General features: G+C 50.2%; 1 protein-coding gene across 1 annotated transcript; it reads left to right on the forward strand.

The window, feature by feature from the left end:
- Nucleotides 1–1,814: 1,814 nt before the first annotated feature.
- Nucleotides 1,815–14,758, forward strand: LOC135571676 (serine/arginine repetitive matrix protein 2-like). The gene is given in 5 exon segments (XM_065018172.1): nt 1,815–2,203; nt 2,968–7,390; nt 7,636–13,111; nt 13,114–13,285; nt 13,287–14,758. Coding segments are annotated over 4 exon segments (10,800 nt in total). The 5' UTR covers nt 1,815–2,203; nt 2,968–3,073; the 3' UTR covers nt 14,122–14,758.
- The last annotated feature ends 1,855 nt before the right edge of the window (nt 14,759–16,613 follow it).

Raw genomic sequence — 16,613 nt, forward strand, 5'->3', positions numbered from 1 at the left:
GATGAGAGAGAGGGGGGGAGAGAGGGAGGAGAGAGAGATGAGAGAGAGAGTTGCTTTGGCAATGTTAACACATGTTTCCCATGCCAATAAAGCCCCTTGAATTGAATTGAATTGAATTGAGAGAGAGATGAGAGAGAGAGAGAACATCCAAGAGATCATCTGACATACAGTATGCCTGAGTTTACTGTAGAACATGGACAAAAGTGCACAGCTATCTGGCTCATGTTTCCGTCTCATGTTGTGTCAGATAGTGATAGTGTTTCCCTGTTCTCTAACACTATGTGTGTGACTTCTCCCCCATGTCTGCCTGGTGATATCTATGTGTATTTATAACGTGTCATAAAATAATGTAGGCCAGTTTACTGTAGGATAATCTGACAAACCATGGCAACCAAACCAACCACTGTCTATGTACTGAGGCCTCTGATCCAGAATACAACTCTAGCTGGAGAGAAAAGCTAGGAGTGTAGGATGACATCACCGCTTATACTTAAGTGATGATCTAGGATCAGTTTTGCCACTTGCATCCGTATTTCTAAGTCTGTTGCTGATGGAGAGTAAACTGATTCTAGGCCTGTGGTTAGAGACAGAGTCTGCCCATTTCTCCAGGGGAATGAGGTCTCTCTGCCCCATGACATAATGTCACTACTATAATCCCTCAGTCACTGTGTGCATTCCAAATGGCTCCCTGTTCCAGGGCTCTGGTCAAATGTAGTTTACTATATAAGGAATAGGATGCCTTTTCATACTGTCATTATGTTGCCTTGAATGAGACCAGCTCTCAAGGAGTTTCTACTGGCTGTCAGTAAGAGGATGGTAATCAACTGCTTTATTGGGTTAGTCCCAGAGGGCACACTGACTGTCCCCAACATGACAAAACAGGCAGACCAGACACACACACGCACACACGCACACACACCCACGCTCGCACGCACATGCACGCTCGCACGCACGCGCGCGCACAGACACACCCACACCCACCCACCCACGCACGCTCGCACGCAGACACACACACACACACACTCACACACACCTTGTTAAACATTCTCTCTAGCTACTAGCAGAACCTTCTCCATCTCAGTAAAATCTCTCACTGGCCACAACTTACACATCAAAACAAAAATACCCCAGAAAGGTTATGAGGGGTATTATTAAATCGAGTTTCCATGCAAAGCAGCAATAGACAGGTAAACATGTACAGAAGTCTAGCAGGCCTTGTAGCCATTTTGTATCCCTCTCTTCTCCCTTTCCACTCCCCTCTTTCTCCCTCCCTCTCCCCTCTCCTCCTCTTCCCTCTCTTCCCCTCCCCTCTTTCTTCCTCTTCCCTCTCTTCCTCTCCTCTCTCTTCCATTTCCTCTCCCCTCTCTCTTCCTCTCCCCTCTTTTCCATTACCTCTCCCTCTCTCTTCTTCTCCCTCTCTTCCATATCCCCCCCTTCCCTCTCTCCCCTCTCTATCCCCTCTGTCCCCTCACTCTGGGCCCCAGGGAGCTAAACTAACCCTACCATCTCCTCCTGATAGTGTGGGTCTATATATAACCCAGGACCCTGTGACTGAGCTGGCTCGAAGTGTCAGATTCCAGAGGCACCCATCCTGGCTGGAACAGCACCTGCTGCTAACCATAACTCCCCTCCTCTCCCCTCCCCTCCTCTCCTCCCTCCCTCCCTCCCTCCCTCCCTTAGTCTCCCCTCCCCCTCCGCTCCACTGGAATCAGACAGGGTAGCTGCTTCCAAACCAAAACCCCCAAACTCCCAACCCAACCCCTGCCTGTTGGAAAGCCCTTATCCTGGAACTGGCTCAGAGGGGTGGGGCCGAGAGAGTGGTGGCTGTTGCACTTTCCATAAGTGTCTCTTTTTATAATTAAGCCGGAGTCTATGAGTCTATGAGTCTGTGCACAGACCAGCTCAGGCTGAGCTGCACTGTAGTAGGCTGTACTTGGCTGGACAGTGCTGGACTGGGCTGGACTGGGCTGTACTGGGCTGTACCGGGTTAAGGTAGAGCACAGTATTGCAGCAGCAGAAACAGCAGCTCTGTAATGGATGAAAGTGGAGGTGGTAGTATATTGCATGATTTGCTGGACTGACTGGACTGACTGAACTGACTGGACTGTGGAATAGAGGCAGTGGATTGAATGAGGGGTGTTATTCCAACACAGAAGAACTCAATACCCTAGGAAGGGAGAACCCCAGACATTTCCAGGCGAAGGTACAGTAGCGACCCCTCTGACTTTCTCTGAAATACCTCTCTGGCTCACATACTGAGAGGAAGCTAGCTGAGTGCAGCCACAAGGCATGGCAATGTGGAGAAAATAGATACAAGGTCTGTATGAAACTGAGCAAGAACGTTTATGTACCACTCTCTTTTAGGATGTAGCCTATTATTATGCTTCAGTGTCTGTAACTCTTGATTACTTTACAAAATTCTTGCAGAAATATGTCAATGTGACAGAGCTGCTATGCTAGCTGTTAGCAGAGCACACTCCTGAATGAACTTTTATGTTTGAACAATGCTAATTGCTAAGTCCTAATGCTAAAATTACTAAATGACAATGTTATTACCCTGTGATGAATCAGTCATTAATCGCTATTTTCTACTAAAATCAGGCATTACTTCAGAATGTGTAGGCTATTCCAACTGATACAGATATCCATATACCTATACCTATGTCCAACCAGACACCTATGTGTGCATGCCTGAGACACATGGCTGAGTTAGCGCACTGGTTAGCTGGTAAGTTATTGTGACATTTTAATGATTAGGGCCTCATTGGCTTCATGGAATGATTAAGAAGGCAAAATGAATTCAGATGATGTTATGAATGTTGTGATGTGTATCCTCTTAATTAAACATTAACCTGAATAACAACCTGTAACACTGGTCAGGTGTGGTGGCACAAACATATTAATGCTCAGATAGGAATATTATCATTAGTAGTAAGTCTATTTTTTGTGTCTCTGCCTTGCTCTTAGTCCAGGTACGGACCCCCCCCCCTATACACACACACACACACACACACACACACACACACCACAAGAGAAACCGGCCGGTCCCCTGTGAGCCCTGAGTGGCATAGCGATGGACAGCTGGACCCTCCAGGGGGACAGCTACTCATTCCTCCGCAGCTCCCTGCGCCACCGCGACGGAACCCCAAACCACGTGGAGATCTTCGACATCACCAACATCCCCAGCCACCGCTCAGCCATCTCTGAGACCACCTGCCTCTGTGACATCTTCGGGGACGACTGCGAGTCGCGGCCTCCTTCACTCTCCAGCAGCCCCGCGGCAGGGGCCTTCGTCAACACTCCCTTTCCCCCTCCCGTAGGAGCAGGGGAGAGCTCAGAGTCGCCCCAAGTGTCACCCCCTGTGGTAGATGAGCTGAACGACTCGACAAGTTCCTACCACACAGTGCCAGAGAACTTTGAGGATTCTAGAGAGAAGCTCAGTCCTCCAACACAGAGGGAGAATAATTGTCATTTATCTGAAGGCTGGAAGTCAGGACCTTTAGCTACTGCAGGAAACAACACAGCATCATCGGGGACGTCTAGGGACGTCAGCACAAGATTAGAACAAGGAAACACAGCTCCAACACCTGGACGGAGGACAGCTGACTCCTCACCTGAGGAACCTAGCCTTACCTGTGGAGACAGAACGCCCTCACCTGGCTACAGTAATACTACAACACCTTCACCTGGCTACAGTAATACTACAACACCTTCACCTGGCTACAGTAATACTACAACACCTTCACCTGGCTACAGTAATACTACAACACCTTCACCTGACGGTAAAGGTTCAGCCCCATCGGTGGTCCAGCGTTCACCTGCCCCCTCACCACAGTGTAGGGAAACCCACCTGACACCTGAACCAGAGAATAGATACTCCAGCCCCTCATCTGAATCCGTGGTCCCTGTGCATCCTATTGAGGCCAGAGACAGAGCCTCCTCACCTGGAGTCAGAGGCACAGCCTCCTCACCTGACGATACAAGTCTGTCTTTACCTGAGACCAGAGTAGCTCAGTGTTTACCTGAACTAAGGGACATCAGCCACTCACCTGAGTTAATAGCCAACCCTTTTTCACCTGATTACATAGTGTCATTTCAACCTAGGGATAGAGCCATAACACCTGAGTCTAAACCTTCATCACTTTCATCCCCACCTACGATTAGAGGTACAGGTATCTCCCCTCAGCTAGGAAGCCTCACCTCAGCATTACCTGAGCTAAAGAATAGAGATTATTCACCTGAGTTTAGGAATAAAGCATACTCACTGGACAATCAATGGAGAGTGTCCTTACCTGACCTGTTCAGCAGAACCTCCACACCTGAGTTAGAGAACTCCATCAGTACACCTGAGTTAGAGAACTCCGTCAGTACACCTGAGTTAGAGAACTCTGTCGGTACACCTGAACTCATACCTCACCTGTCCCCTTCAGAGAGAGACCTGAGCTCCTCAGAGGAAGCCAGGAGCACCATCTCAACACCTGCCCCAAGGTACACCCCTCCTACACCTGTCACCTCCTCACCTGAGCTCAGGTCTACCAGTACCACACCTGGACTCAGATCAGCCAGCATCACACTTGAATTGAGATCAACCAGTGTAAAACCTGAACTCAGTCTGCTCTGTGTCCCAACTGAACTCAGGTCAACCAGTGTCACAACTGAAGTCAGTTTAGCCAGTATCCCACAAAGTGCTGAACTACTCAGGTCAACGAGTCTCACACCTGAATTCAGATCAGATTCATCCTCCTCAACTAGCTCATACCACTCAGGTTCCTCCTCATCCTCAGACACCTGGACAAGAACGTCCTCGAGAACCCCCTCAAGAACCCCCTCACCTGAAACACGCTATAATAGAACCCCATCAAGAACCACCTCACCTGAAACACGTTACAATAGAACCCCATCAAGAACCAACTCACCTGAAACACGTTACAATAGAACCCCATCAAGAACCCCCTCACCTGAAACACATTACAATAGAACCCCATCAAGAACACCCTCACCTGAAACACGCTATAATAGAACCCCATCAAGAACCCCCTCACCTGAAACACGTTACAATAGAACCCCATCAAGAACCCCCTCACCTGAAACACGTTACAATAGAACCCCATCAAGAACCCCTTCACCTGAAGTAAGGTACACCAGCCCTCTTATAAAACCCAGGAGCACAGCGCAATCACCTGAGATCAGAATCACATCCTCCACACCAGAGATCAAGAAAAGAGACCTCACACCTGAGGTACCTGGAGAGGTAAAGGCCAAGTCCCTGGACCCTCGGTTCAACTCCTCCTCCCCCCAGGTCTCAGGTATCACCTACTCCATCCTCTCCCCAGAAGCCAGGGTGCTGGTGTCAACATCTGAGATCAACAATCTCCTCTCCTCAGCTCAGCCACGAGGCAGAACACACCTGTCACCTGAGAGGAAGAGCACCACCCCTACCGAAGAGAACAGACGGAACAGTCTCTCACCTGACTCTATAGGTAGAGGCTCCTCACCTGGAAGCAGAGGTAGCAACTCCTCACCTGAGATTACAGGGATATACAGCTCTATCACACATCCTCCTGAGACTAGAGAAATAGCTGAATCACCTGAGCCACCCAGATATAAAAACCTCTCACCTGAGTATAAAGCCCCCTCACCTCCTAAGAGTCAAACTGTCTCACCTTATCCAACATATAAAACCCCCTCACCTCTGCCCAGGTACACAGCCCCCTCACCTGGAGTGGAAACTTCTTGCTCCTCATCTGAGCTAAACACTTCAGCCCCCTCACCTGGAGTAAAGAGTCCTGGCCCCTCACCTGAACGCAGGGCTTCACCTGGAGTAAAGAATCCTGCCCACTCACCTGAACGCAGGGCTTCGCCTGGAGTAAAGAATCCTGCCCACTCACCTGAACGCAGGGCTTCGCCTGGAGTAAAGAATCCTGCCCACTCACCTGAACGCAGGGCTTCGCCTGGCTCACCTGGAGTAAAAAATCCTGCCCACTCACCTGAACGCAGGGCTTCACCTGGAGTAAAGAATCCTGCCCACTCACCTGAACGCAGGGCTTCACCTGGCTCACCTGGAGTAAAGAATCCTGCCCACTCACCTGAACGCAGGGCTTCACCTGGAGTAAAGAATCCTGCCCACTCACCTGAACGCAGGGCTTCACCTGGCTCACCTGGAGTAAAGAATCCTGCCCACTCACCTGAACGCAGGGCTTCACCTGGAGTAAAGAATCCTGCCCACTCACCTGAACGCAGGGCTTCACCTGGCTCACCTGGAGTAAAGAATCCTGCCCACTCACCTGAACGCAGGTCTTCACCTGGCTCACCTGGAGTAAAGAATCCTGCCCACTCACCTGAAGGCAGGGCTTCACCTGGCTCACCTGGAGTAAAGAATCCTGCCCACTCACCTGAACGCAGGGCTTCACCTGGCTCACCTGGAGTAAAGAATCCTGCCCACTCACCTGAACGCAGGGCTTCACCTGGCTCACCTGAGAGGTGTATTGGTAGCCTATCAGAGCGACTCATCACTAACGGCACCTCAAACCCCTTGGGTAATCATCTTTCTCACGACTCCAGGGAAGCATCACCTACTGAAGAGAGTAGAGATACCACCTCTTCACCTGTAATAGGAGAAGTTCCAGTCCCCTACAACTTCTCTACCCACACACCTGAGATCCCTAACTTCACACCTGAGATCATAAAATTCACACCTGAGATCCCTAACTTCACACCTGAGATCCTAAACTTCACACCTGAGATCCTAAACTTCACACCTGAGATCCTAAACTTCACACCTGAAATCAGAAACTTCACACCTGAAACCAGACACATCCCACCTGAACCCACTGCTTCTTCAAGAGGAAGGAGCCCCTCCCTTTCACCTGACCACGGGGTTACAGGTAACTCACCTGTCCAGAGACTGGAAGATCTGGAGCATAAACATCCAGCCTCATCTCTAACCCCTGACCTTAGTGACAGCAACAACCCCTCACACAAGTCTCCTACACCTGAGCACCCATGTAGAGAAACCTCACCCAACCCTAGGAATAAAACCATAGATAGGCTAACTGAAGAAGACATGGCTCATCGTATGAGTAAGGAAGACATCCCTTCTCCTCCCCTCACCAGGTTCACTCCAGTACACATCATACCCCCGGCCCCAGCGAGGCCTCACGGCCACTGGGGAAACAGGAGTACCAGTCCCTCTGAGACCCAGGCCATTGAGGCCATAATGGAGTCTGAGAACATAATGGAGTCTGTTATAGAAGCTGTGACATCCAGGGGAAGCCCCACTCTTTCCTCTGGTGACAGCAACAACAGGGCCTACAACAGCCAAACACGCCTGGAAATGTTGGAGAGGGAGGAGGAGGAGGAGGAGGAGGAGGAGGAGGAGGAGGAGGAGGGGGGGAGATGTTGTGGGAGATGCAAGAGAGGGATAGAGAGAGGCAGAGGGAAAGAGAAAGGAACAAGGAGATGGAGGAGAGGGAGAGGGAGGATGAGGAGAGGGAAAGAGAGAGGGAGAGGCAGAGGGAGGAGGAGAGGGAGAGAGAGGAAAGGGAGTGGGAGAGAAAGGAAAGGGAGAGACCGCGAGAGGAAGAAAGGGAGAGGGCAATGGGGAGGGAGAGAGAAAGGGAGAGACAGGGGGAGGAGGAGAGGGAGAGGGAGAGAGAGGAAAGGGAGAGGGAGAGAAAGGAAAGGGAGAGACAGCGAGAGGAAGAAAGGGAGAGGGCAATGGGGAGGGAGAGAGAAAGGGAGAGTGAGACACAGGGGGAGGAGCGGGTGGCCCGAAAGGGGGAGGGGAAGCAGGAGGAAGCCAGTTACAAGGGGGAACAGGTTGACCTGTCATTCAGTGCCAGGAATAGAAACGGGCCTGCAAGCCACGAAGCAGCTCCCACAAGCAGAGAGAGTCGACAGGGAATGCCAGCAGCGCGCTCCTATTCAGAGAGCCTGCTCACCACCAGACTACAACAGATACAACAGCTACAACAGCAACAACACGGTATACTGCACAGAGCTGCACACAGCTCCCAGCCAGAGACAGCCAGAGGAGGTGGACCTGGACCTACCAAGAAGTTGCAGCAAGAGCCCAAGCACAAGCCTGCGATACCTCAGCTCGGGAGCTCCTTTTCTGGACGCATCTCAGCCGACGGCCCCAGCTCCAGCATGGGCAGTGAGCTGGATGAGGAGGACAACGAGGTGAAGTGGTTCAGTGACGTGGCCTTCCGCAGCCTGTCCTCTGGATCCCCTCAGGTGGACTACCTGGACATGTACAACTCCAGCCACCGCTCCTCCACCGGAGCCTCCCAGCCCTCCACCCAGGACAGCCCAGCGGGGGCTAATGCAGCCTGGCTGGCCTATGCTGACCTCAGAGGGTCTGCTCCACGGCTGGACAATGAAGACTTCCCAGTCCCACGCCAGCAGCAGCAGCCCTCCTCTGGAGCTTATTATCCACCTCTCGACGGCCTGGACCCATCCCAAAAATATGAGATGGGCAGCTTTGAGTGTGTAGACGTGGCTGTGGAGAGAGAGGAACCCAAGAAGGTGAGGAGAGGAGTGCCCAAGAGACAGATCCAGCTGAAGAGAAGGAATAAGCCCGAGCTGAAGCTGGGTGAGAACAGCGATGGTAGTCCCATCATGGTTCCTAGTCCTGTAATGGTTCCTGTGGCTCCTGTGGTTACAAAGGACAGTCCTTCTCTACAGAGACACAACAGAGAGACGTTGCAGAGACAACACAGCACACCTGCTGCTTTGCAGGAAGCCTACCGCCCGGAACTCAGCCCTGAACCTGCCACTGAGCAGACCGAAAGGAAGGGCAAGCTCCAGAAGTCTTTGTCCCTTGCCGAGACATGTACCAAAACCAAGATGGCCACTTGCCTGATCAAGGGCATCCTTTCCAAGAAGATGCCAAATGTTGGTAAACAAACCGAACAGGAAGGAGAAGGTGACCTCAGCCCATCCGAGAACAAAACCCCTCCTCCTTCTGAGAGTGAATTGTCAACCATTAAAGAGTCCCCTAAACCAGAGACACAGAATCTGAGTTCCAGTATAAATTCAGAAGACAGTCTTTCCTCTGAGGACCTGGCTGTGAGAAGAGAGACGAGCCCAAACACTGACGTAAACAGACAACAGAGAAGTTTCGGGGTGAAACCCAGTATTAGACCAACAAACCGTACTATTAATATTAACTCCAACAAGAGACCTGAACCAACCTGCACAACCCCTGAGATGAGTCCTGGTGCACGTTTTGCTCCAGTTACCTCTCCTCAGGGAAACAATATAATTGAATCTCACTGCAACAGAACCCCTAACCATGTTAGCCCTTGGATGAGGTCTGAGCCCCCTACTACTAGTTGTCCTCAGAGAAACAATGACAGAATTGAATCTCCTGTCAGAAACCCAAACTCTTGGAGAACTGAACCGGTCAAACCAGAGATGAGGTCTGAACTGGTGTTCCCGTTTGAAAGTACAAAACCCACAGAGAAGAACGCCATGATGGGAGTAAAGCAGACGCATGGCAGTAAATGTAGGAATGAGAGGGATGACAGTAAACAGAGGGATGAGAAGGATGACAAACAGGGAGGTGACTCAGCAGATGCAGCTGCCTGGAAAACCGACGTCCCTGCTGCCACTCGAGCCAACAGCACGCAGGCAGGAATGACAAACATAAAAACTCTGAACTCTGAAAACCATAAACATCCGAGCGTCAAGAGCACCTACACATCCAAAACACCAGAGATCACTCTGAAACCCAGCCCTGCTACAGAGAAAAATAAAAAATATTCTCTAAACGTCTCACTGTCGCCCGAGCTGGAAACTAAACTTGAGGTTAAACACGAGACTGCCTCCCCTGGGAGGACCTGTAAGAGAGAAACAAGAGAAGAAGACAGGAGAGTGGAGACTTCACATAGAGAAACCAGAGAAGAAGACAGGAGAGTGGAGACTTCAAATAGAGAATCCAGAGAAGAAGACAGGAGGATAGGGACTTCACATAGAGAATCCAGAGAAGAAGACAGGAGGATAGGGACTTCACATAGAGAATCCAGAGAAGAAGACAGGAGAGTGGAGACTTCAAATAGAGAATCCAGAGAAGAAGACAGGAGGATAGGGACTTCACATAGAGAATCCAGAGAAGAAGACAGGAGGATAGGGACTTCACATAGAGAATCCAGAGAAGAAGACAGGAGGATAGGGACTTCACATAGAGAATCCAGAGAAGAAGACAGGAGGATAGGGACTTCACATAGAGAAAAAAGAGAAGAATACAGGAGAGTGGAGACTTCTCATAGAGAAACCATAGAAGAAGAGAAGGGAGTGAATACCTTGAACAAGATGAATAAACAGACTGAGAATGTGGATGCCAATAGGAAGGGTAAAGCCAAAGCTCCCCTGCACAAAGTGAGAGATGTGAGAAGGCTGGTGAAAAACACATACAACCTGTCATTCAAGGCCATGCCAGCACCAGAGAAGGAGGAGAGGAGTGAGGAGAGTGTGGAGGAGAGGAGAGAGGAACGGGGAGAGGAAAGGGGGGAGGATAGAAAAGAGGAGAGGAGGGAGGACAGATGTGAAGACAGGAAAGAGGAAAAGCCGATGCCTCATCCTCAGCCAATGCAGATAGAATACAAAGCTGTCAGCTGGAGAGAAAACAAAAACAAAACAGGAACGTTCAACCAAACAGACAGAGAAATGTCTAGAGGCAAACCTAAGGTTGATTCTTTACAGCAGGTGTCCACAGATACAACCAAAGTACCCAAGGACCCTTCTGATGTAACAGCTAAGAGTTGCACAACAGAGGAAGTAGCTGTGACAGAGACAGAGTTAAACCAACACAATACCCCTGTACAGGACACTGTCAAAACAGAAACAGGCAACACCAAGGTGAAACCCAGTGATACAGAGTCACCGAGAGTAACCAGGAGACACCGAAGTGTATCAGAGTCTAGTGACAAACCTGAAGTGGTGAGAAGAGATACAAAGCCACCTATGCTGGGCAGCAGCCCTAAACTCCCCATTAAAGACAAAGAAGTGTCTAGTGCTTCTCTGGTGCTACAGAATGGATCCAATAAGCCCAAGTCATTCTCAGCCTTAGCTCCAGCCTCCCCGGCCCTGGCGTCTCCGGCTCCCTCCTGCCCTACTCCAGCCTCTCCAGCCCTGGTCCCAGTCCCAGCCTCCCCAGCTCCTGCCTCATCCCCAGCCCCAGCTCCAACCCCGGTCTCCTCACCTGGTCGCAAAGCTTCACCAGCTCCAGCTTCTCCTCCAGCCCCAACCTCATCCCCAGCTCCAGTTCTAGGCACTCCACATTCCTCTGTCCCCACCAAGATCCCCACCCCTACCCCCAGCCACTCCGTGTCCATACTGGTCAAGGAGAAGGGCTACCAGGCAGATATTGGGTCTGTGGTCTCTGAGGCTGTGTCAGAGGAGATAAGAAGGAGTGGGGGTGAAGTTGGGGGTGGAGGGGTTCCAAGGAAACATATAAACCAAATAGAGATCCCTCTTCAGACCCGTGGACCCTCAGATGGGGGTACGAGTGACTCACACAGACAGAGAACCTACTCGTCCTCGTCTACATCCTCTATGCAAGCAGCCTCATCCGCATTATCCTCAAGCACTGTGCAAGCAGCCTCATCCGTATCATCCTCAAGCACTGTGCAAGCAGCCTCATCCATATCATCCTCAAGCACTGTGCAAGCAGCCTCATCCGTATCATCCTCAAGCACTGTGCAAGCAGCCTCATCCGTATCATCCCCAAGCACTGCGCAAGAATCGTCATCCTTCTCCACGTCTTCCGTCAATGCATCAACCTCAGCCTCATCCTTTTCGTCATCTTCCATCAATGCATCAGTCTCTTCCTCTCATACCCATTCGGTCCCAAATTCTCCCAGGCTTCGAAGAGTCTCCGCTCAAACTGATGACAGAGTTAGGACCACTTTTAATCAGGAAAGGATTAGTGTCAGAGCCACAGTCAGAGACATAGAGCAACGCACGGTATCATCACCACCACCCCCACAGAAGAAAACACAAGAAGACACTGCTGAAAAGGAGACAGTGAAGAAATCATCCTACTCACCTAAGTTACCAGGTTCGCTACCAGGCTCACCAGCACTGATGAGAAGATACCGACCACAAGTGATCGAGGTGAGGTCGTTGTCTAAAGAAATACATAAACAAGATAAACAAGAGAAGACCGTCAGGTCAAGCACCAGACCGCAAACTATAGAGGTTCACTCAATAGCCAACGGCCCACCAGTGGCACCAAAACCAAAGTTCAGACAAACAGATGCAAATTCACTGTCCAGTGAAACACAGCAGAAACCAGCGGAGGCAACATCAAGCTTCAAACAGCACATAGAAGAGGAGAGAGCTGTGCCCAATGAGAAACCATCAACTTCAGCTACAACGATCCACAGACATCTATCGAACGATTCGACCCCAGCGTCTAACTATAATAAAAAGTTATCAGTTTCTGCAGTGTCCAGCTACAGGCCTTCACCTACCAAAACAACAATCATCGCTAGTTTCTCTCACAAAACAGCATCAACAACAGTAGACACAGAGACATCCAATGAAAGGCCAAATCAACCAGGGGCTTCAACCCAGGGACAAGGACAGGCCCCCAGCTACACACAGAGACCCACAACCCTCACAGTCTCAGCCCCAGCTCCAGCTCCAGCCCCAGCTCCTACCCACGCCCCTGCCAAACACTCAAGCCAGTCAGCTATTGTGGATATAACCAGCCACCCGCACAATCTCAAAACAACAACAGTGTGCCCTCAGGAGCAAACTATGCCGGTTACTTTCAACAATACAAACCAACCTGCCACGGTATCCACAAACACACAGGCCCCCGTATACACACACCACATACACACACAGCAGCCTATACACAGATCCTTGTCCAGCGACCACTCGCAGAGGGTAGACGACCTGCGCTTCTACGCATCAGACGACCCCCCTAGCTACGATGAGAGGGAAAGCTTCAGCCCCCTCCACCTACCTGACCTGCCCCAGAGGAAGCTGAACCGCTACCACCCCTCCTCTTCCTTCTCCTCTGCCTCCTCCCGTCCCCCTCCCTGTTCCTGCACCTCTGGCTGCCCCTCCCACGGCCTTACACCCCCTCACCACCACCACTCCCCCACACCCCTCCCTTCCCCTCCCACTCCCCGGCCAGGCGCTGCCTTACTCCATGGGGGTCAACCCCTCTCCGCTCACACCAGTGCAGAGCAGATCCCCAGCCTCTGAGTTCAATCAGCTACCAGCCCAGCTCTCCCAAATTATCTACCCTCCCCAGCCCCACCCAGCCCCCCAGGCATGTACCAGTCCCTCCACCAACCGCAGCCCTCCATGATCCATTCCTGCACGGCTGACCGCCCTCTCCAGCACCCACAACACATGGACCCCCGTCGGGCCCCCCCGCTCCACCGGTCCCCTCACGGCCAGCCACCTGTCTCTGGGGGTCCCTACAGTGACCACAGCCACTCTCCTAATCTGCCCCCTATGGACCCTCAGTACCTGTGTAGCCCACAGAGCCTGGGGCCATCTTATGGGTCTGAGTATGGGAGTCTGTCTGGGTCTGACTACCCAGACAGTACAGGTGGTCTGGGGTACGGGCAAACCCCTCGCAGGGTCCTCATGGATCCTGACACGGGGAAGTATTTCTACATTGAGGTGCCTGTGCAGCCACTGAGGAAGATGCTGTTTGATCCAGAGACGGGCCAGTACGTGGAGGTGCTCATCCCTCAGAGTACCATGTCTCACTCAGGCCTCTACCCTCCCTCGGCCGCCCCCTACTCCCCCGCCTCTGCGGCCCCCTTTTCCTCCATCCACAACCCCAACATGTACGCCCCCGCCCCCCAGTACCTCCCCTATGGCCCCCCTCCACCTGCACCTCACCCCCAGCCCCAGCCACCCCGCCACCCAGAGGCTCCAGCCCAAGGGACGATGCACCAGAATGGGGCTCAGGTCGGCTACGGGAGCCCCGGGAGCCAGGGGTCCAAACCGGAGCCCCAGAGTCATGCACCTCTGGACCAGAGCTACCTGGATAACATGTACTATGTCCCTACGGGCATGAACACTAGTCCCCCGGACTGCTACCACAAACAACCCTCCAGTCTGCCCAACGCGGGGGGGAAGAGGGCCTGAAATAGTCGTCTTCCTGGTGCCAGTAGGGTCTCAGAATACAGCCAGGCCAGGGTGTACACGAGGAGGTCTAATGTTAGACTCAGGCCTTATTGTTAACTTTGTTTCCCTGGCAACTGGACTGGAGAGAATGATTCTTTAGTTGTGGTTGTTTGTTGTTTTATTGTTGTTGTTGTTTATGTTCTTCACTGCTTTTTATTAGTCTGATTGCCTGATTATGTTTGATTTTTATGCATTGATTTGGTAAGAGAAAAAACATGATCATGTTGAAGGTCCTTGATGATCTTTCTGGGATTTCGACAAAACCAAACTGTGACAATTTTCTACTGGTTACCTAACAGCCAAAAGGTGTGCCTCATCCATTCTCATAGATTGTTCATTAAATCTAAACAAACACTTACTGTTCGCATTTACATTACATGTAGAAACATGTTCCAACTGATCATGCACATGCATAAATCTAATATTTGAAATAAATTCACATTGTATTAATTCTAATATCTCCCAAAAACTTGAAACTGCAATCTTGGGAAGATCTCATGAATGTCATGTTTCTCTCTGTTTATTTCTGAATGAGCAGATGCAATGACACCAATAAAAATGTGTAAAATATTGAATGTAATAAAACTACTGTAGAATGCCCTGGTCTGTTCTGCCTTAATATTTCTGAATAGATAACCTAGATACAGTGGGGCAAAAAAAGTATTTAGTCAGCCACCAATTGTGCAAGTTCTCCCACTTAAAAAGATGAGAGGCCTGTAATTCTCATCATAGATACACTTCAACTATGACAGACAAAATGAGAAACAAAAATCCAGAAAATCACATTGTAGGATTTTTTATGAATTTATTTGCAAATTATGGTGGATAATAAGTATTTGGTCACCTACAAACAAGCAAGATTTCTGGCTCTCACAGACCTGTAACTTCTTCTTTAAGAGGGTCCTCTGTCCTCCACTCATTACCTGTATTAATGGCACCTGTTGGAACTTGTTATCAGTATAAAAGACATCTGCCACAACCTCAAACAGTCACACTCCAAACTCCACTATGGCCAAGACCAAAGAGCTGTCAAAGGACACCAGAAACAAAATTGTAGACCTGCACCAGGCTGGGAAGACTGAATCTGCAATAGGTAAGCAGCTTGGTTTGAATAAATCAACTGTGGGAGCAATTATTAAGAAATGGAAGACATAAAACCACTGATAATCTCCCTCGATCTGGGGCTCCACGCAAGATCTCACCCCGTGGGGTCAAAATGATCACAAGAACGGTGAGCAAAAATCCCAGAACCACACGGGGGGACCTAGTGAATGACCTGCAGAGAGCTGGGACCAAAGTAACAAAGCCTACCATCAGTAACACACTACGCCGCCAGGGACTCAAATCCTGCAGTGCCAGACGTGTCCCCCTGCTTAAGCCAGTACATGTCCAGGCCCATCTGAAGTTTGCTAGAGAGCTTTTGGATGATCCAGAAGAAGATTGGGAGAATGTCATATGGTCAGATGAAAGCAAAATAGAACTTTTTGGTAAAAACTCAACTCGTCGTGTTTGGAGGAATGCTGAGTTGCATCCAAAGAACACCATACCTACTGTGAAGCATGGGGGTGGAAACATCATGCTTTGGGGCTGTTTTTCTGCAAAGGGACCAGGACGACTGATCCGTGTAAAGGAAAGAATGAATGGGGCCATGTATCGTGAGATTTTGAGTGAAAACCTCCTTCCATCAGCAAGGGCATTGAAGATGAAATGTGGCTGGGTGTTTCAGCATGACAATGATCCCAAACACACCGCCCGGGCAACGAAGGAGTGGCTTCGTCAGAAGCATTTCAAGGTCCTGGAGTGGCCTAGCCAGTCTCCAGATCTCAATCCCATAGAAAATCTTTGGAGGGAGTTGAAAGTCCGTGTTGCCCAGCAACACCCCCAAAACATCACTGCTCTCGAGGAGATCTGCATGGAGGAATGGGCCAAAATAACAGCAACAGTGTGTGAAAACCTTGTGAAGACGTTTGACCTCTGTCATTGCCAACAAAGAGTATATAACAAAGTATTGAGATAAACTTTTGTTATTGACAAAATACTTATTTTCCACCATAATTTGCACATATATTCATAAAAAAAATCCTACAATGTGATTTTCTGGATTTTTTTTCTCATTTTGTCTTTCATAGTTGAAGTGTACCTATGATGAAAATTACAGGCCTCTCTCATCTTTTTAAGTGGGAGAACTTGCACAATTGGTGGCTGACTAAATACTTTTTTGCCCCACTGTATACTGTAGGCTGGGATTCAATCCAACACCTGGAGTTTTTCCAGACCATGTGGCCTGACCAAGAGAAGGGTCGATCTCCCCTGCACATTGCATGGATCAACCAATGGTTGCGTGCCACGTCATGATTGTGCCGTCGGCCACCAGATTGCTCTAACGTAATGATGTAAAATACATATCCAGGCCTTGGAAGATCTGCATCAGCAACGCCTGCACAGTACAACAC

The sequence above is a fragment of the Oncorhynchus nerka genome, linkage group LG5 (assembly GCF_034236695.1).
Source record: "Oncorhynchus nerka isolate Pitt River linkage group LG5, Oner_Uvic_2.0, whole genome shotgun sequence".
Classification (NCBI taxonomy): Eukaryota; Metazoa; Chordata; class Actinopteri; order Salmoniformes; family Salmonidae; genus Oncorhynchus; species Oncorhynchus nerka.